This window comes from Taudactylus pleione, unplaced genomic scaffold, assembly GCF_031769625.1.
Source record: "Taudactylus pleione unplaced genomic scaffold, aTauple2 ptg000041l, whole genome shotgun sequence".
In the NCBI taxonomy this organism is placed as follows: domain Eukaryota; kingdom Metazoa; phylum Chordata; class Amphibia; order Anura; family Myobatrachidae; genus Taudactylus; species Taudactylus pleione.
This window is the reverse complement of record NW_028284443.1, coordinates 80,413,925-80,436,019: the sequence shown is the minus strand read 5'-3', so window position 1 is coordinate 80,436,019 and position 22,095 is coordinate 80,413,925. Positions and strand designations below refer to the sequence as shown.

The following is a 22,095-nucleotide window of genomic DNA, read 5'->3' as shown; positions in this document are numbered from 1 at the left end:
ACTCTTAATTTAAAGGTTAGTAAGACAAACAAACATGTACCTTATTGCATTTGGGTGGGTGGGTGGGTGGGACTTCCAAACTGCAAAGAGGCTGGACCTTATTCAAATCCTTCCTTAAATAGATATTGACAGGTATACGCCCTAAAACCCATTCATAGGCTAAAGTCCAATGTCCGTCACCACCAAACACAAACAACTAATCTACCTAGCAACAGGTTCCCAATCTTTATATCCCATTACAAAAAATTAGGACACTTATATGCTTCGTGCCTATACAGCCCTCAGCTAATTTAAGCTGTCCATTAATTTATTGCAATTAACACTTGTAAATACAACCCGTTAAGCTAGCTTACAACTAATAAAAAACGACAAGACACCACTGCAATTGGTTTAAAATTAAACTGTATTTATTTATTTAATTAATTTTAATTTAAATAATAAGGGTGGCAAAGAAGGACGCTACCACACACCAGCTCTAGCCAAATTGACTACCTTAAAAAATTGGGGGACGACTAAACGCCCCCCCTCTATAACGGCATAACCTGCGCTGTGCAGGACTCACCACCCCTTACTCTGGCACAGTGTGGACGCTCCGTAAGGAAACGCCCGCTGTCCTCCCGCAGGGGTAGGACATACCCGCCGTCTTTCAAAAGGGTAAGTGCCCCACAACTACCACTTATGCCACTTGTGGCCGCTGGCTAGTAGCGCCTTCCCGCCACGGCTAGGTTATGAAAAAACCGCAGCCCCGCCACCCTTAATTAACTTACGACTACAAAAATCCCCTATTCCTTATCTACGAAGAAATGAAAAAATATCCTTGAGGAAAACTTCTACACCGATGTCAGAAAGATGCACCCCGTCCGACCTGAAATATTCCGGACTCTGTAATGTCAACAACTGATGCCTAACAATTACGCCACCCGAAGCAGACACATACTTAAAAATAGCTGCATTAACCTTTTTCCTACATTTGTCTATGGCCACCAGATCCCTGGAACCTCTCCAAACAAATCTAGGTATCATTTCTGACCATACCACGTGAGCATCCGGCCAGCGTGCAGCCACCTCTGCCAAATCAGCTTTAACTTTCAGGATCAACTCAATACCTTTCACCTGCCCAACATCGTTACCTCCAAGGTGCACTACTAACCATCGAGGTCTCCCCCAAAGACGTTCCTTCTTGAAGATTAAATCCAAGAACGCTGCCCACCTTAAACCGCGCACCCCTAACCATCTAACCCTACGCCCCTCCAACATCAATGAAGCCTTCCTAGCAAAAGGATGCCTTTCGGCCCAAAATATGTAGGAGTGACCTACAATCCACACTTGCTCCGTTGATGTATAGGACGCTGTAAAAGAAAGATCCCTAAACGTCAGTATCCATGCCCAGCAAACCAAGTAACTGAAAACGATTAACGAAAAGGTTAGTACAAAATGATAAAAACCCAAGTGAAGGAGAAAAATAAAAACCTCCCGTGGACCTTGAAGTTCAGCCAATTGTAATTAGGCCCCCTCGGAGGAAAATAAAAATCCCTTCACACCCCCACTTTTTGAATGCTAGCCATTCAAAAACTGACGGGTAAGCAACGCTTTTGGGTTAGCGCAAACGGCGCAACTTCAAACCTTATCAAAACGAACATATGACTTAAAAGCTGAAGACTTCCATCGTCCCATCTCCTGGATGGCCGATGCTGGCAAACCGCTGGCCGCTGCGCAAGTGGCCGCCCCAATGCGAAACGAGTGGGTGCCGTAGTCCTCACTTTTCAACCCCAATCTAACCAAGCAACGCTTAAAAACTGATGCAAATTGAAATTTAGTAAGGGGCAAAGAGTCCGCATGTAACAAAAACTGTCCCTTTACTGCCGGCCGCTGTTGCAAGTAATTCTTGGCTAGTCTCAATGGGCAAATATCAGCTACAACATTACCTTTAATAGACAACCAACGGCCCTTTCCCATTTGATCCGTCTTGGACCTAGGGATCTTACATAGAACCGCCTCATATTTTACTACAATGTTTTTAACTAATAAACCAGTATCGCTGGAACGCTTACTTGATGCCACTAGCTCACTAATTCGAAGGCCCCAAAGAAAGCAAAAGAAAAAGCCACTTGAAACAGAGCCGTCTCAAAACTTGAGTCCGTTACTGATCCCAGTATTTCTAACAAATCCGTTAACAAAACCAAATCAATGGGCCTGCGCGAGTCTGCCGGCGATGGCCTCTCTTTAGCCCATCCCTTAAGAGCCCTAGACAAAACAAATGATTTAGTGGGATCTGCAACCTGGTTAAGTTTAGCAAAAAAGGAAATTCCCGCCAAAACTGAAGCCATGGAAGATTTTGACCTCCCTTGACTATAATGCCCCCAAACAAACTCCATTAAACGATCATTCACCGACTTACCCTCCCGCTGGCAACTACCGCAAAAAGCCTCCCATTCGTGCCAAGCAGACGAATAAATTCTCAGTGTAGATGGCGCCAAGGATTTCTGTGCCAATTCCACTATGCCTGATCGATAATCTGCCAGACATAAGGAGGACACGTTAATCCACGGGGTTCAGCTGTTGGCACCAGGTTTCTAAACTTAACGAAGTTGAAACGGGATAAAGCATCCGCTATCCCATTGTCAACCCCGGGGACATGCTTAGCCGTAAAATTAATATTAAACTGTAGACACTTCAAAACCAGGTGGCGTAAAAGCCGCAGTGCCTGTGGTGACGACGAACGCTGGTTATTAACTGCATGAACCACTCCCAAATTGTCGCACCGAAAGACAATGCTCTGATTCGACAATCTTTCCGCCCACAATTCCACAGCCACAATTATCGGGAACAATTCCAACAAAAGCAAGTTGGCCGTGAAACCGCGTGCAAACTAGGACGGGGGCCAAGGGGCAGTACACCATTCCCCTTGGAAAAAGGCTCCGAAACCTGAAGAACCAGCCGCATCGGTGAACAACTGAATGACTGAATTTGATACCGGCCCGGAAGTCCAGATCAGTTCCAAATTGAAGTCATTCAAAAACGATGACCATACCCGCAAGTCGTCCTTCATCTCTTTAGACAATCTTATGGTATGATGCGGCTTGACAACTCCCGCAGTTGCCCTCTCCAACTTCCTACAAAAAACCTTTCCCATCGGAATGACTCTGCAGGCAAAATTGAAAGAGCCCAGGAGGGACTGAACCTGACGCAGTCCCACTCTGTCCTTGCTCAAACATTCTTCTATCTGGGCCAACAGCTTCCGAACCTTGTCTGCCGGAATGCGACAACAACCTGCTTCTGTGTCTACTTCTATACCCAGATACGAAAGGCAACAAGTAGGTCCCTCCGTCTTTTCATGCGCAATTGGAACCCCCATGATCTTGAACAATGCGCAAGCCGAAAACAAAAGATCCTGACAAACGTTACTGTCTCTTGGGCCTATAAAAAGAAAATCGTCCAAGTAGTGCGCTACGCCGGTATGACCGGTGCCCGCCTGGATGCACCAATGCAAAAAAGTGCTGAGTTTCTCAAAATATGCACAAGAGACAGAACAACCCATGGGTAAACACTTATCTAAGTAATAAAGGGCGTCCAATTTAAACCCCATAAACCGCAAGGAATCGGGGTGAAGCGGAAGAAGTCGAAAAGCGGACTCAATGTCCAATTTCGCCATCAATGCCCCTGGGCCAAAAAACCTAATCAAATCAAGCGCCTCTTCAAATAACTGGTAGCGAACCCTACAATACTCTTCTGGAATTGCGTCATTAATAGAGGCACCCCGAGGGTGAGACAAATGCTGAATCAAACGGAACTTTCCCGGAACTTTCTTGGGCACCACCCCCAAAGGGGAAATGCACAAACCGGGTAACGGTTCAGCTAAGAAAGGGCCGCACATGCGGCCCAACTTCATTTCCGCTTCCACCTTCTGCCTCACCACACGAGGTAACTCCCTTGCTGACCTTAAATTCCTACGTGCTACGACGTGTACCGAGTCAACAATGGGCAAAGTAAAACCTAAACTAAAACCTGCCTGCAAAAATTTAGCATCATCGTACTTGGGGTATTTTGCCAACCACTTATTGAGTTCCGAAAGAACCACTGGAGATGGTGCCTTACTTAATACTTCCACTGCCTGCAACGCGCTCGGATTGACCCTCCCTTGCTGAGGACTTACATTCTCTTGCTGGGTGACCTGCCCCGCAAATCCTACATGAGTGTCGAAAACGAAAACTTGCACCCCTGTGACATTTAGAGTCATTAAATGCAAAACATTTCCCCTTACCTACGAACCCCGGCCCTGCCTTAGTCGTATGTGTGTGTTTTTTATCTTGGCCTTCATACGTATTTTTGTTTTGCTGTGTAACTTCCAACCAAACCTCTACGTCTTTAAATCCTAAAGGCATGGTTGGGTTTCCATCCTGCTTTTTACGAAATTTTTCGTCGTACTCCCTCCAAACATACCCCCTAGACTTTATGAATATTTCATGGACCAGAAATAGATACTTCAAAATGTTGGGATGCTCGCTGGGCCTTGTTTCAAGATAAGATACTGAAAAAACCAAGAAACCCCTTAACCAGTGATGAAAACTCCGAAAAGCGTTTTCACCTATACCTCCAGCTTTCTTAGCCTTTTCAAAATCCCTCCTCATCTCGTCTGTAAGCGTAAACACGTCTACATACTTCCCCTTTTTAATCTTCTCCTTCATTCTCTTTCGCAAACCCCTGGTTACGGCCGTATTTGCACAATGCACCATGTCTGAAAAATGTATGGGCTCAGAAGAAGGTACCGCTACCGCCTTATCTTTCTGCTTTGCCGCTTTTTTCGCTAAGCGATGCGCAATTAACTTTGCTAACTTCCGCGGGCGCCTAGGCGAACCGGAGGATTCGCTACTGGTTGAAGTGGCAGATGAGGAACTAACAGAGGACATATGAGAAACCGCATGCTCACCAGATCCAGATGGCACAGGAATCTCCACCGCGTCCGCGTTGGCTGCTGTAACCGAACTGAATGAATCCCTGGGTAAGACCCTTTGTTCGCTTGTTGCTTGTCTCTTCCTCCGCACGACTTCTACTGGTGCTACCTCCGTACCTGAATTGATAGCCACCTCAGAAATGGAAACAGTGTTTGTTAAAGTGTCTGAAATTACCAATTCAGCAGCAGGAGTGGGGGGAAGGGGAGGGGGTTCAGAGTCCGCAGGGACTGGGGGGGGCTGGTGGTAAAATGGGCGCACTGCTGGTAGAGGTAGCGTGATGTGAGGGGGGGGCGTGTGCGGGTGAAAGGGAAGCAACGGGTGTGCTATTGGCCGGTGTGTAACCGGAAAACCACTGACCCGGTGGCGCGTGGCTTGCTTGCCAGGGGTACGTGAAATGGCCTTGGGGTTGTTGTATGGACGAGAAAGCTTGCTGCCAATAAGGTGTTTGTCCAAACATTGCGGCCTGCGGAGGGTTGACTTGCAATGGGGCTGAAAATGGTGTGAAATTGGGGCTGTGCATAAAATTCAGCTGGGAGCCTGACGACCAAGTTGACTGCACCGCAGCAGGGGAGGATACTACTGCAGGCAGGTATGAGGTGACTTGCGGGTATGTTGACAAGTGGAAATATTGCTGCCATGGAATGTTTGCCGGACAAACCTGGAAACCAGGAAAACCTGCCGGGAATGTGCTAGCGGCCATGGACCTATGCGTCCCTAAAGCTAACGGCTGGGCTTGTAAATTAACTGTTGCAAGTGAGCTATGTGAGCTCACTACCTGCATAAAACCTGTCTGGCAAGCAGGTGGCGCTGTTGCTCCATCTAAGATGGAGCCTGCAGCTTGAGCCCCAAGGCTCATTCCTAAAATGGTGGCAGCTGCATTAACCCCTGCAGCACTAGCACCAGGAGTTGCCATGTAAGCCCTACTGTGGGGGGTTAATGCGGCCTCCGCACGGAGGCCTGCAGGCTCTAAAGTAGCTAATCCCCTGGGGATGTATAATGACGGGACCAGGGATGCCCAGTCCCTGGCGCTCCCGTCTGCAAGCCCCTCCTGCCCCGCACTAATCACACTGGATGCGGGGAGGTCGGGCAGAGTCTGCTGAGAGGGGGAAGCGGACGGCGTGGGAGTGGAAGCCGCGCGCTGCGAGGGGGCACTGCAGTTAGGTTCCCCAGGGCCGGGGGAACTTTCCCCCGCACTGGGGGGGCGGGAAGCGGAGGACGCCGGCGAGCTGGCCGCGTCCTCGCGGCATTGTGCAGACGCCGCCGGCTGTAAGCACCCGCTCACACTGGCCGGGCGGTAGCCCGCGGATGCCAGCGGGCGGGCCGCGTCCGCAAGGCGCTGCGGTGGGGGAGCAGATCTTTTTGGACGGGGCATGCTGGCTGTAGTATGGAAGGGACCCAAGTAAGGTAAGCTTATCCTTGGGGTGGGGGGGGTGTTGGACGACCTGAGCAGCGCAAATGGCGGGGAAGCAACCAGGGGAGGGTGGGGGGGTTGTCGCTGGGCAGGTTAAACAGTGCTGTATAATACCAATGCTAAGCTAAATAAAAAGAAATAAAAATACAGTTAAACTTTTATAAAAGAAAACTTAAAATGAGAGAAAAGGGTATGAAAAAAGAAAAAAGGGGGGGGGGAAGAAGGTTTGAAATGAAACAATGAAAGAAATAAAAGATGATTAGGTATAGAGAGAGTGGGGATATTAAGAAATAAAACCAGATATTTAAGAAAGACAATACAGATTATTTAATACAAAGGAAAGATTCCTGAGGTAATGTATATCTAACACATATGGTACTCAGCCTGACTTCCAAACTGCAAAGAGGCTGGACCTTATTCAAATCCTTCCTTAAATAGATATTGACAGGTATACGCCCTAAAACCCATTCATAGGCTAAAGTCCAATGTCCGTCACCACCAAACACAAACAACTAATCTACCTAGCAACAGGTTCCCAATCTTTATATCCCATTACAAAAAATTAGGACACTTATATGCTTCGTGCCTATACAGCCCTCAGCTAATTGTAACAACAGAAGAACCAAGTGTCATGATGTGAATGAGCTTTGCTGGCTGGACGAATAGCTAAGTGACAGACAGGAAAATTGTTCAATAAGCAAAACATTAATGAAATGAGAAAAAGTTCTTAGGAGTAATCTATTCCTAAAAAGAAAAAAGTGATAGTAATTTTTGATTACACTGCATATACTGTATACTGGACAGCACGAATGGTGTAATAGTCAGCACTATTCCCTCTGAGGTCTTAGGTTTGACTCCCAGCACGCTCTTACCTGTGTGAAGTTTGTACACTCTCCCCGTGCTTGTGTAGGTTTCCTGCATGTGCTCCGGTTTCCTCCCACACTCCAAATATATACTGGTAGGTAAATTGGCTCCCAAAAAATTAACCCTAATGTGTATACGTGTACATGTGGTCAAGAAAAAAGAATGTAAGCTCCACTGGGACAGGGACTGATGTGAATTGCTAAATATTCTCTGTAAAGCGCTGAAGAATGTAAATGTTTATTAATAACTGGATAATAAATAACTATTATCAAGAGTGAAATTGAAGGTTATTAAATGTGAACATCGATATGGAGCAAAAATACGGGAATAGACTTTAGAATGTATACATGGTTGTTATGTTGAAACAGCATGTCGACATGTTCATAATGTAGACAATTAGCATGTCAACGTGCTCAGAATGTCGACACTCTGTTTATCATGTGTGTCTGCTCCTAACCATAAGCCTAATGCTTACCCTAACCATAATCCTAATGCTTACCCTAACCATAAGATTAGTTCTTACCCGAACCCAGTGGTTCCCAAACTTTTTTGAATCACGGCTCCCTAGACTACCAGCATTGTTTTCATTGTAACCCTAAGCCAAAAGTTTGTTATGAAAAAATGTAGTAAAGTGAAGTCATTTGTGCTTACCTGTCATCCTTAGGTTCAGTTATGTGGAGGTGGACAGGTTTGCACTTCTCTTTGTCCACATATTTACATTACATTGTCAATAAATAATTTGATTTAGTGCTGGAAAACCAACCTGAGCCACCCCTGCAAGATGCCATGGCACACAATTTGGAAACCACTGCCCTAACCATAAGCCAAATGCTAACCCTAACTATAAGCTTAGTGCTTACCCTAATGCTTACTCTAACCATAAGCCTAATGCTTACCCTAACCATAAGCCTAATGCTTACCCTAACCATAAGCCAAATGCTTACCCTAACTATAAGCCTAGTGCTTACCCTAATGCTTACTCTAACCATAAGCCTAATGCTTACCCTAACCATAAGCCTAATGCTTACCCTAACCATAAGCCTAATGCTTACCCTAACCATAAGCCTAGTGCTTACCCTAATGCTTACTCTAACCATAAGCCTAATGCTTACCCTAACCATAAGCCTAATGCTTACCCTAACCATAAGCCTAATGCTTACCCTAACCGTAAGCCTAGTGCTTACCCTAATGCTTACCCTAACCATTAGCCTAATGCTTACCCTAACTATAAGCCTAGTGCTTACCCTAATGCTTACTCTAACCATAAGCCTAATGCTTACCCTAACCATAAGCCTAATGCTTACCCTAACCATATGCCTAATGCTTACCCTAATGCTTACTGTAACCATAAGCCTAATGCTTACCTTAACCATAAGCCTAATGCTTACCCTAACCATAAGGCTAATGCTTACCCTGACCATAAGCCTAATTCTTGCCCTGACCGTAAGCCTAGTGCTTACCCTAACCATAAGCCTAATGCTTACCCTAACCATAAGCCTAGTGCTTACCCTAATGCTTACTCTAACCATAAGCCTAATGCTTACCCTAACCATAAGCCTAGTGCTTACCCTAATGCTTACTCTAACCATAAGCCTAATGCTTACCCTAACCATAAGCCTAATGCTTACCCTAACCATAAGCCTAATGCTTACCCTAACCATAAGCCTAGTGCTTACCCTAACCATAAGCCTAAAGCTTACCCTAACCATAAGCCTAGTGCTTACCCTAATGCTTGCTCTAACCATAAGCCTAATTCTTACCCTAACCATAAGCCTAGTGCTTACCCTAATGCTTACTCTAACCATAAGCCTAATGCTTACCCTAACCATAAGCCTAATGCTTACCCTAACCATATGCCTAATGTTTACCCTAATGCTTACTCTAACCATAAGCCTAATGCTTACCCTAACCATAAGCCTAATGCTTACCCTAACCATAAGGCTAATGCTTACCCTGACCATAAGCCTAATTCTTGCCCTGACCGTAAGCCTAGTGCTTACCCTAACCATAAGCCTAATGCTTACCCTAACCATAAGCCTAGTGCTTACCCTAATGCTTACTCTAACCATAAGCATAATGCTTACCCTAACCATAAGCCTAATGCTTACCCTAACCGTAAGCCTAGTGCTTACCCTAATGCTTACCCTAACCATAAGCCTAATGCTTACCCTAATGCTTACTCTAACCATAAGCCTAATGCTTACCCTAACCATAAGCCTAATGCTTACCCTAACCATATGCCTAATGCTTACCCTAATGCTTACTGTAACCATAAGCCTAATGCTTACCCTAACCATAAGCCTAATGCTTACCCTAACCATAAGGCTAATGCTTACCCTGACCATAAGCCTAATTCTTGCCAAGACCGTAAGCCTAGTGCTTACCCTAACCATAAGCCTAATGCTTACCCTAACCATAAGCCTAGTGCTTACCCTAATGCTTACTCTAACCATAAGCATAATGCTTACCCTAACCATAAGCCTAGTGCTTACCCTAATGCTTACTCTAACCATAAGCCTAATGCTTACCCTAACCATAAGCCTAATGCTTACCCTAACCATAAGCCTAATGCTTACCCTAACCATAAGCCTAGAGCTTACCCTAACCATAAGCCTAAAGCTTACCCTAACCATAAGCCTAGTGCTTACCCTAATGCTTACTCTAACCATAAGCCTAATGCTTACCCTAATCATAAGCCTAGTGCTTACCCTAATGCTTACTCTAACCATAAGCCTAATGCTTACCCTAACCATAAGCCTAATGCTTACCCTAACCATAAGCCTAATGCTTACCCTAACCATAAGCCTAGTGCTTACCCTAATGCTTACTCTAACCATAAGCCTAATGCTTACCCTAACCATAAGCCTAATGCTTACCCTAACCATAAGCCTAATGCTTACCCTAACCGTAATCCTAGTGCTTACCCTAATGCTTACCCTAACCATAAGCCTAATGCTTACCCTAACCATAAGCCTAGTGCTTACCCTAATGCTTACTCTAACCATAAGCCTAATGCTTACCCTAACCATAAGCCTAATGCTTACCCTAACCATAAGCCTAGTGCTTACCCTAATGCTTATTCTAACCATAAGCCTAATGCTTACCCTAACCATAAGCCTAGTGCTTACCCTAATGCTTACTCTAACCATAAGCCTAATGCTTACCCTAACCATAAGCCTAATGCTTACCCTAACCATAAGCCTAATGCTTACCCTAACCATAAGCCTAGTGCTTACCCTAATGCTTACTCTAACCATAAGCCTAAAGCTTACCCTAACCATAAGCCTAATGCTTACCCTAACCATAAGCCTAATGCTTACCCTAACCATAAGCCTAATGCTTACCCTAACCGTAGGCCTAGTGCTTACCCTAATGCTTACCCTAACCATAAGCCTAATGCTTACCCTAACCATAAGCCTAGTGCTTACCCTAATGCTTACTCTAACCATAAGCCTAATGCTTACCCTAACCATAAGCCAAATGCTTACCCTAACCATAAGCCTAGTGCTTACCCTAATGCTTACTATAACCATAAGCCTAATGCTTAACCTAACCATAAGCCTAATGCTTACCCTAACCATAAGGCTAATGCTTACCCTGACCATAAGCCTAATGCTTACCCGGACCATAAGCTTAATGCTTGCCCTGACCGTAAGCCTAGTGCTTACCCTAACCATAAGCCTAATGCTTACCCTAACCATAAGCCTAGTGCTTACCCTAATGCTTACTCTAACCATAAGCCTAATGCTTACCCTAACCATAAGCCTAATGCTTACCCTAACCAAAAGCCTAGTGCTTACCCTAATGCTTACTGTAACCATAAGCCTAATGCTTACCCTAACCATAAGCCTAATGCTTACCCTAACCATAAGTCTAGTGCTTACCCTGATGCTTACCCTAACCATAAGCCTAGTGCTTACCCTAATGCTTACCCTAACCATAAGCCTAATGCTTACCCTAACCATAAGCCTAATGCTTACCCTAACCATAAGCCTAGTGCTTACCCTAACCATAAGCCTAATGCTTACCCTAACCATAAGCCTAGTGCTTACCCTAACCATAAGCCTAGTGCTTACCCTACCATAAGCCTAATGCTTACCCTAACCATAAGCCTAATGCTTACCCTAACCATAAGCCTAGTGCTTACCCTAACCATAAGCCTAAAGCTTACCCTAACCATAAGCCTAGTGCTTACCCTAATGCTTACTCTAACCATAAGCCTAATGCTTACCCTAACCATAAGCCTAGTGCTTACCCTAATGCTTACTCTAACCATAAGCCTAATGCTTACCCTAACCATAAGCCTAATGCTTACCCTAACCATAAGCCTAATGCTTACCCTAACCATAAGCCTAGTGCTTACCCTAATGCTTACTCTAACCATAAGCCTAATGCTTACCCTAACCATAAGCCTAATGCTTACCCTAACCATAAGCCTAATGCTTACCCTAACCGTAAGCCTAGTGCTTACCCTAATGCTTACCCTAACCAGAAGCCTAATGCTTACCCTAACCATAAGCCTAGTGCTTACCCTAATGCTTACTCTAACCATAAGCCTAATGCTTACCCTAACCATAAGCCTAATGCTTACCCTAACCATATGCCTAATGCTTACCCTAATGCTTACTGTAACCATAAGCCTAATGCTTACCCTAACCATAAGCCTAATGCTTACCCTAACCATAAGGCTAATGCTTACCCTGACCATAAGCCTAATTCTTGCCCTGACCGTAAGCCTAGTGCTTACCCTAACCATTAGCCTAATGCTTACCCTAACCATAAGCCTAGTGCTTACCCTAATGCTTACTCTAACCATAAGCCTAATGCTTACCCTAACCATAAGCCTAATGCTTACCCTAATGCTTACTCTAACCATAAGCCTAATGCTTACCCTAACCATAAGCCTAATGCTTACCCTAACCATAAGCCTAATGCTTACCCTAACCATAAGCCTAGTGCTTACCCTAATGCTTACTCTAACCATAAGCCTAATGCTTACCCTAACCATAAGCCTAATGCTTACCCTAACCATAAGCCTAATGCTTACCCTAACCGTAAGCCTAGTGCTTACCCTAATGCTTACCCTAACCATAAGCCTAATGCTTACCCTAACCATAAGCCTAGTGCTTACCCTAATGCTTACTCTAACCATAAGCCTAATGCTTACCCTAACCATAAGCCTAATGCTTACCCTAACCATAAGCCTAGTGCTTACCCTAATGCTTACTCTAACCATAAGCCTAATGCTTACCCTAACCATAAGCCTAGTGCTTAACCTAATGCTTACTCTAACCATAAGCCTAATGCTTACCCTAACCATAAGCCTAATGCTTACCCTAACCATAAGCCTAATGCTTACCCTAACCATAAGCCTAGTGCTTACCCTAATGCTTACTCTAACCATAAGCCTAATGCTTACCCTAACCATAAGCCTAATGCTTACCCTAACCATAAGCCTAATGCTTACCCTAACCATAAGCCTAATGCTTACCCTAACCGTAAGCCTAGTGCTTACCCTAATGCTTACCCTAACCATAAGCCTAATGCTTACCCTAACCGTAAGCCTAGTGCTTACCCTAATGCTTACTCTAACCATAAGCCTAATGCTTACCCTAACCATAAGCCAAATGCTTACCCTAACCATAAGCCTAGTGCTTACCCTAATGCTTACTCTAACCATAAGCCTAATGCTTAACCTAACCATAAGCCTAATGCTTACCCTAACCATAAGGCTAATGCTTACCCTGACCATAAGCCTAATGCTTGCCCTGACCGTAAGCCTAGTGCTTACCCTAACCATAAGCCTAATGCTTACCCTAACCATAAGCCTAGTGCTTACCCTAATGCTTACTCTAACCATAAGCCTAATGCTTACCCTAACCATAAGCCTAATGCTTACCCTAACCAAAAGCCTAGTGCTTACCCTAATGCTTACTGTAACCATAAGCCTAATGCTTACCCTAACCATAAGGCTAATGCTTACCCTGACCATAAGCCTAATTCTTGCCCTGACCGTAAGCCTAGTGCTTACCCTAACCATTAGCCTAATGCTTACCCTAACCATAAGCCTAGTGCTTACCCTAATGCTTACTCTAACCATAAGCCTAATGCTTACCCTAACCATAAGCCTAATGCTTACCCTAATGCTTACTCTAACCATAAGCCTAATGCTTACCCTAACCATAAGCCTAATGCTTACCCTAACCATAAGCCTAATGCTTACCCTAACCATAAGCCTAGTGCTTACCCTAATGCTTACTCTAACCATAAGCCTAATGCTTACCCTAACCATAAGCCTAATGCTTACCCTAACCATAAGCCTAATGCTTACCCTAACCGTAAGCCTAGTGCTTACCCTAATGCTTACCCTAACCATAAGCCTAATGCTTACCCTAACCATAAGCCTAGTGCTTACCCTAATGCTTACTCTAACCATAAGCCTAATGCTTACCCTAACCATAAGCCTAATGCTTACCCTAACCATAAGCCTAGTGCTTACCCTAATGCTTACTCTAACCATAAGCCTAATGCTTACCCTAACCATAAGCCTAGTGCTTAACCTAATGCTTACTCTAACCATAAGCCTAATGCTTACCCTAACCATAAGCCTAATGCTTACCCTAACCATAAGCCTAATGCTTACCCTAACCATAAGCCTAGTGCTTACCCTAATGCTTACTCTAACCATAAGCCTAATGCTTACCCTAACCATAAGCCTAATGCTTACCCTAACCATAAGCCTAATGCTTACCCTAACCATAAGCCTAATGCTTACCCTAACCGTAAGCCTAGTGCTTACCCTAATGCTTACCCTAACCATAAGCCTAATGCTTACCCTAACCGTAAGCCTAGTGCTTACCCTAATGCTTACTCTAACCATAAGCCTAATGCTTACCCTAACCATAAGCCAAATGCTTACCCTAACCATAAGCCTAGTGCTTACCCTAATGCTTACTCTAACCATAAGCCTAATGCTTAACCTAACCATAAGCCTAATGCTTACCCTAACCATAAGGCTAATGCTTACCCTGACCATAAGCCTAATGCTTGCCCTGACCGTAAGCCTAGTGCTTACCCTAACCATAAGCCTAATGCTTACCCTAACCATAAGCCTAGTGCTTACCCTAATGCTTACTCTAACCATAAGCCTAATGCTTACCCTAACCATAAGCCTAATGCTTACCCTAACCAAAAGCCTAGTGCTTACCCTAATGCTTACTGTAACCATAAGCCTAATGCTTACCCTAACCATAAGCCTAATGCTTACCCTAACCATAAGCCTAGTGCTTACCCTGATGCTTACCCTAACCATAAGCCTAGTGCTTACCCTAATGCTTACCCTAACCATAAGCCTAATGCTTACCCTAACCATAAGCCTAATGCTTACCCTAACCATAAGCCTAGTGCTTACCCTAACCATAAGCCTAATGCTTACCCTAACCATAAGCCTAGTGCTTACCCTAACCATAAGCCTAATACTTACCCTAACCATAATCCTAATGCTTACCCTAACCATAAGCCTAATGCTTACCCTAACCATAAGCCTAATGCTTACCCTAATGCTTACCCTAACCATAAGCCTAATGCTTACCCTAACCATAAGCCTAATGCTTACCCTAACCATAAGCCTAGTGCTTACCCTAATGCTTACCCTAACCATAAGCCTAATGCTTATTCTAACTATAAACCTAATGCTTACCCTAACCATAAGCCTAATGCTTACCATAACCATAAGACTAATGCTTACCCTAACCATAAGCCTAGTGCTTACCCTAATGCTTACCCTAACCATAAGCCTAATGCTTACCCTAACCATAAGCCTAATGCTTACCCTAACCATAAGCCTAATGCTTACCCTAACCATAAGCCTAATGCTTAACCTAACCATAAGCCTAATGCTTAACCTAACCATAAGCCTAATGCTTACCCTAACCATAAACCTAATGCTTACCCTAACCATAAGCCTAATGCTTACCCTAATGCTTACCCTAACCATAAGCCTAATGCTTACCCTAATGCTTACCCTAACCATAAGCCTAATGCTTACCCTAACCATAAGCCTAATGCTTACCCTAACCATAAGCCTAATGCTTACCCTAACCATAAGCCTAATGCTTAACCTAACCATAAGCCTAATGCTTAACCTAACCATAAGCCTAATGCTTACCCTAACCATAAACCTAATGCTTACCCTAACCATAAGCCTAATGCTTACCCTAACCATAAGCCTAATGCTTACCCTAACCATAAGCCTAGTGCTTACCCTAACCATAAGCCTAATGCTTACCCTAACTATAAACCTAATGCTTACCCTAACCATAAGCCTAATGCTTACCCTAATGCAGTTTTGGCTAACCTTGACACTCCAGCTGTTGTGGAACTATATATCCCAGCATGCCCTGCCACAGTTTTAGCATGCCCTAATAGCAAAACTGTAGCAGTGCATGCTGGGTTATGTAGTTCCATAACAGCTGGAGTGTCAAGGTTAGCCAACACTGCCCTAATGCTTACCCTAACCACAAGCCTAATGCTTACTCTAACTATAAACCTAATGCTTACCCTAACCATAAGCCTAATACTTACCCTAACCATAATCCTAATGCTTACCCTAACCATAAGCCTAATGCTTACTCTAACTATAAACCTAATGCTTACCCTAACCATAAGCCTAATGCTTACCCTAACCGTAAGCCTAGTGCTTACCCTAATGCTTACTCTAACCATAAGCCTAATGCTTACCCTAACCATAAGGCTAATGCTTACCCTAACCACAAGCCTAGTTCTTACTCTAATGCTTACACTAACCATAAGCCTAGTGCTTACCCTAATGCTTACCCTAACCATAAGCCTAATGCTTACCCTAACTATAAACCTAATGCTTACCCTAACCATAAGCCTAATGCTTACCCTAACCATAAGCCTAATGCTTACTCTAACTATAAGCCTAATGCTTACCCTAACCATAAGCCTAATGCTTACCCTAACTATAAACCTAATGCTTACCCTAACCATAAGCCTAATGCTTACCCTAACTATAAACCTAATGCTTACCCTAACCATAAGCCTAATGCTTACCCTAACCATAAGCCTAATACTTACCCTAACTATAAAGCTAATGCTTACTCTAACCATAAGCCTAATGCTTACCCTAACTATAAACCTAATGCTTACCCTAACCATAAGCCTAATGCTTACCCTAACCATAAGCCTAATGCTTACCCTAACTATAAACGTAATGCACCCTAACCATAAGCCTAATGCTTACTCTAACCATAAGCCTAATGCTTACCCTAACTATAAACCTAATGCTTACCCTAATGCTTACTCTAACTATAAACCTAATGCTTACCCTAACCATAAGCCTAATGCTTACCCTAACTATAAACCTAATTCTTACCCTAACTATAAACCTAATGCTTACCCTACCTATAAACCTAATGCTTACCCTAACCATAAGCCTAATGCTTACTCTAACCATAAGCCTAATGCTTACTCTAACCATAAGCCTAATGCTTACTCTAACCATAAGCCTAATGCTTACCCTAACCATGGGCCTGATTCAGACCCACTCGCGAGCGGCTGTCCGCTCGCAAGTGGGTCGATGTTATGGACTGAGCATGCGCACGACGGAGGGAGCTCCGTCGTGCGCATGCGCCAGACGCGACGAGCGAAGGAAAGTCCTTCGCTCGTTGTGTCTGATCAAAGGGGGCGTGCTGTCGATGTTGATTGACAGCACGCCCCCTTTGGTGGGTGTGCCGGGGGCGTGCCTCCCTGACGGGGGCGTTCCCACGGGAACGCCTCCCGTCAGAAGCCGGCCCACTGACATCACTAGTGATGTCAGTGGGAGTGATTTTGGCTCTGATAGAGCCAAAATCACTCCGGAGCTTGCGGTTGAAAACCTCAACCGCAGGCTCCGGCTCGCAATTTCGATGGTCGCGATGGTCACGACCATCGCGGCCATCACAATGCACGCTCGTATAGCCTGTGGGTGGTGACCCACAGCTATACGAGCGTCCAGGAGGACGCTCCATTTTCATGGAGCCCGGCCCTCATTCAGAGCGTGCGCTCTGCTCAGAGCGTACGGCTCTGAATGAGGGCCCATAAGCCTAGTGCTTACCCTAACCATAAGCCTAGTGCTTACCCTAACCATAAGCCTAGTGCTTACTCTAACTATATACCTAATGCTTACTCTAACTATAAGCCTAATGCTTACTCAAACTATAAACCTAATGCAAATGCCAACATTTTGACAATGTCAACATTTCAGATGTTGTCATTCGGTCCATGTTCACATTATCCAGGTGTCAACATTTATCATAATAACCATTTCGACATCATAACTGTCGGCTTCATGACTGCATCCCTTATTAAACAATACATGCGAATTAAGAAGTTGTTTATTCCATCACAATATTTAGATCACACTACTATGGAAAGACTCAGTCTAAACGATTATACAGTATATGACATTTTGAAAATCATAAAAACATACACCTCAAAGTTAATACAAATTATTTGTCTTTTCTTCTTAATCTTGAATCTTTTCATTTTATTATTTCCCCTTTTATGAGAGGAATTTACACTGTAGTTTATAATTTTCATGAAATTAATAAAATATGAATTCAAATGTGTAATTATTTCCTTAGTGATGTTATTGGGAATCTATGATTTGCAAACTTTAATTACAAAGTGCCATCTAGCAACAGCTTCCAGGATGAAGGCTACCATTAAATGGGCCTTATAAAGCACTTTCAAAGTCTCCAAATTGGGCAAATAGTATATTTCCAGGCCCACGTGTGCAGAGGCGGGCTGGGCCGCGGGGCAGGTGCCATGTGCCCCCCGGCCGCTGTATCGCACTACACATCCCAGCATGCCCTGCTACAATTTTTCTATCAGGTCATGCTGAAATGTGTTAGGCATGCTGGGATATGTAGTTCACCAGCAGCTAAAGGGTAGCTTATTATTGCCAAATGCCCACCCCTGGTAGGAGGACCCCACATGGGAGCCTTTGTCAACAGGCAACTCCCATATAGGCAGAGCCATGGAAAGTTCACCCCTGGCTGCACCCTGAATCAGAAAGGAAGTGGAGAGAAAAATAAGCAGGGGAAGAGCTGAAGGAAAGAAGGAGAAGAACCCAGTTAAAGGAAAAGAAAGTGGAGAGAGAGAAAAGCAGAGGAAAAAAAGACATCAAGGTAAGTGTATGTTTAGTACTGTATTTATACTCTTCTTTTTCTGTTGAAAACAAAATATGGTGGGAGGGAGTTCCTGTATGTAATCTCTCTCTCTCTCTCTTTCTTCACTGACATTTGGGGGATATGTACAAGGGGGTTGGGTATGTAATACCGCCGGACGGAAGCCCGGCGCTTGAAATCCCGACCCTGGAAGGCTGGCAGATGAAGATCCAGACAGGGGAGGTAAGTAGGCTATCCCTACCCCTCCCCCCCCCCCAACCCTCCCTTAGTGGTGCCGAACCCTAACCTCCCACCCTAGTGCCTATCCCTAGCCTCCCCCCAGGGATGCCTAAACCTAACCCCCCTCCACGCACTTTAAACCTATCCCTCCTGGGGGAGAGCCAAACCCTAACCTCCCCCTGGTGGGCCTAACCCTTCCAGGGGGGTGCCTAGCCCTAAGTCCCCCGAGAGTCCCTAAACCTAACCCTCTCCTCCCCGCGGCTAACAGCTCCTGACGCCCGTCTTACCTATGTTCGGTATGCCGGGCGTAGGGATTTCGGCATGGAGCTGATAGGCGTCAGGCTTTCAGTGTTGGCGGTCGTTTTTTCGACCGTCGGCTTCCTGACAACATCCCGTACAAGGTGCTAAGTGTCAAATGCACTTTAACCAGCGCTATTTTACACTTACATTGAACATCTGTATGTATGTTAGTAGATAACGTAGAGATAATCACTTTTCTCTGATATCTACAAACATCTAATGATTTTGTGTCACCGTACTATTGTATGGCGAAGGAAATCATACAGATGTTGCTAGAAACAATAAGCGCACTTTTGTGGCTTACTGTCTTTCATATATCAGCAGGCTTACCCGCTGGCATGTATACTGTGCAGTGGCAGTGTCTGTACCGGTACATCTGCGTAATGTTTGCGAGATCTCACGTATGGGCATTGGTGCTAGCCAGGAGGCAGGATGCAGTGTATCAGCCTAATAGTGATGTGCTACGGGACTTGCAGGGATCGCCACATGAGGAAGTTTTCTCTCCCCTACTCTGGCAGCCGGGTTGTTAATACATCTCAGAGATATTGCTTCCTGCTTTGCCTCAATATTAGGCGAAGCAGAAAGAGAAAGCGGACAATAAGTGCCGCAATGATACATCTCCCCCTCTGAGCTAAACTACGTTTTAGCCGGCACACTGCTAGCTAAAGGTCACCTACCTCTGTACTAAAATCAGTAATATACTAACATAAGGCCTGATTCAGAGAACTATGCAATGCCGATGTTCCACGGAACTGAGCAATTATCGGCAGGCGGCTCATGTGCTGCGTTCGCATTGCGCAGGCGTCAAGGTGCCAATGTAACACAAATGAGGATTCCTTTGCAAAGTGATTGTCAGGAAGTGACCATTTGGGGGTGTTAACATGGTGTTAGCGGGGAGTGGTTGTACAAATGCAGGCGTCTCAAGGTCATTCTCAGGGCGTGTATCTGACGTCAGCTGTGATCCATAATGTACAAAAACATGGCGCTGCGTGACTACTGAAGGGTCTGTGTAGGCATAGGTCTACTCTTCAGCCAGATGTTCCTTCTTCCTGTGTATAGGCTATGTATGTGTACGCAATTGCGAATGAGTTGTGGTAGCTCCGGTGGGTGTCACTTTTCATTTATGGGCGGCAGCTTCACTTGCTGATATCTGCAGTGTTGCGTAGAAAATCACACTTGCAGTAGCATTATCAATACTTCTCTGAACCAGGCCCATTGTGCTGTTAATGAATTGCTGCCTATATACAGTAATTCAACTATGCACGTACGTGCATACCTGTTTTGCTGATAAGATTACTTAAAATCTAAATTTCTTATGGTAGAGGTTTACACCATTGTGATACATTTTACAAAAAAAATTAAATAGTTTGCACCTGTACATAATCTTTAGCATTATGTGAATTTTTGTAAAAAAAAATCTTTATACATATTTTTATTATTTGAAATATAAAATTTATAAAAATAAAGTACCTTTGAAATAATTAACATCAGGCCTATTTTTTTTATTAATGAATATTTATTATACCAAAAACCTCCAATTAAAGATGTGCCGATACTTATGGGCCAGTGCTCTGGACTTTCCCCCCAGGCTAAAAGTTGCCAGCCAGCCAGCCCCTGCATGTGTGACAGTTTGGGTGGAAGAATGGTCTATGGCAGAGGTTCCCAAACTTAGGGCCTGATGCGCTCGCGAGCGGGTTCGATGTTAGGCCACTGCGCATGCACACGCTGGAGCCGGCTCCGACGTGCGCATGCGTAAGACCTAGCGCTCTGTCGCTCTGGGTCTCGCACCAAAAGGGGGCGGCTGTCGACTTTGGGCCTGATTCAGAGCGGGTCCCTCTGATAGAGCACTTGCTCTGAATTAGTGCCGGTCTTTTTTTTTTTTTTTTTTAGAACAGCTTCCTGGCCGCTCGCATAGCTGTGGGTGACCACCCACAGCTATAGCGAGCAGCCATGATGGTGGTCGCGATGGTCAAGACCATCGCGACCATCGGGCTTGCGACGAGACCCTTGTGGTAGGGTCTCGTTGCCGCAAGCCCCAGAGTCATGTCAGTGGGGCCGGCCCCAAACGATAGGAACGCCTCCGTCTGGGCAGCCACCCCCCCGGCCCGCCCACCAAAGGGGGCGTGCTGTCACTCAACATCGACAGCACGCCCCCTTTGGTGCAAGACCCGGAGCGACGGATTGCCCGTCGCTATCCGGGTCTCGCGCATGCGCATGACAGAGCCGGCTCCTTCGTGCGCATGCGCTCTAGGCCACCATCAACCCGGTCTGAATCAGGCCCTTTGATCGACAGCTCGCAACATTTTCGAGGCGTGGCATGGGGGTGGCTTCACAAACGGAGGCGTTCCCATGCGAACGCCAGCTGTTTGTGGGCGGCCCCACTGACATCACCAGTGATGTCAGTGGGAGAGCTTCTGGCTCTATTAGAGCCAGCAGCTCTCTGGGGCTTGCGGCCACGAGACCCTACCACAAGGGTCTCGTCGCAAGCCTGATGGTCGCGATGGTCTTGACCATCGCGACCATCATCCTGGCCGCTCGCAATAGCTGTGGGTGGTCACCCACAGCTATGCGCTCGGCCACGAGGCCGCACCAAAAAAAAAAAAACGCCCTGATTCAGAGTGAGCGCTCTTTCAGAGCGTCCGGCTCTGAATCAGGGCCTTAGTCCTCAATGCACCCTAACAGTCCAGGTTTTAAGGATGTTCATGTTTGACCCCAGGTGACTTAATTAGCACCTCAGTCAATCTGATTTAGTCACTTGTGTTCAACCGTGGATATCTCTAAAACCAGAAATGTTGGGGTGCCTTGAGGACCGTGTTTGGAACCCTCTGGTCTATGGCCCTGATTCAGACCCGGACGCAAGTGGCCGATCGTACGTTTGGCGTACGTGCCGAAATATGTAAATTTAAGCGCTCGCACGTAATTTCGAACGCAGCTAAACTTCCACCCCAAAGTCTACCGACCCCTCCTCTAGCTAACGAGCGAGCCATATAGCGAGCGTACATCCCCAATGTGGCTTGCAGGGAACGCACGCACAAGTACAAACCGGATGTGGGCCTGTCAGATTCCGATTACCTGCTCGTTCATTCTGCCTACCTCCTTCAATCGTATCATGCCAATCAATATATCAATCAGCTTAATTGCTCTTCACATGTGTTCG

The 22,095-nt window shown here is 45.2% G+C and overlaps 1 protein-coding gene across 1 annotated transcript; it reads right to left on the bottom strand.

The window, feature by feature from the left end:
- Window positions 1-385: 385 nt before the first annotated feature.
- Window positions 386-5,865, bottom strand: LOC148538288 (uncharacterized). Its single transcript, XM_088457594.1, is given in 4 exon segments — window positions 386-4,202; window positions 4,204-5,084; window positions 5,310-5,441; window positions 5,728-5,865. Coding segments are annotated over 4 exon segments (2,484 nt in total). The 3' UTR covers window positions 386-2,869.
- Window positions 5,866-22,095: the final 16,230 nt, after the last annotated feature.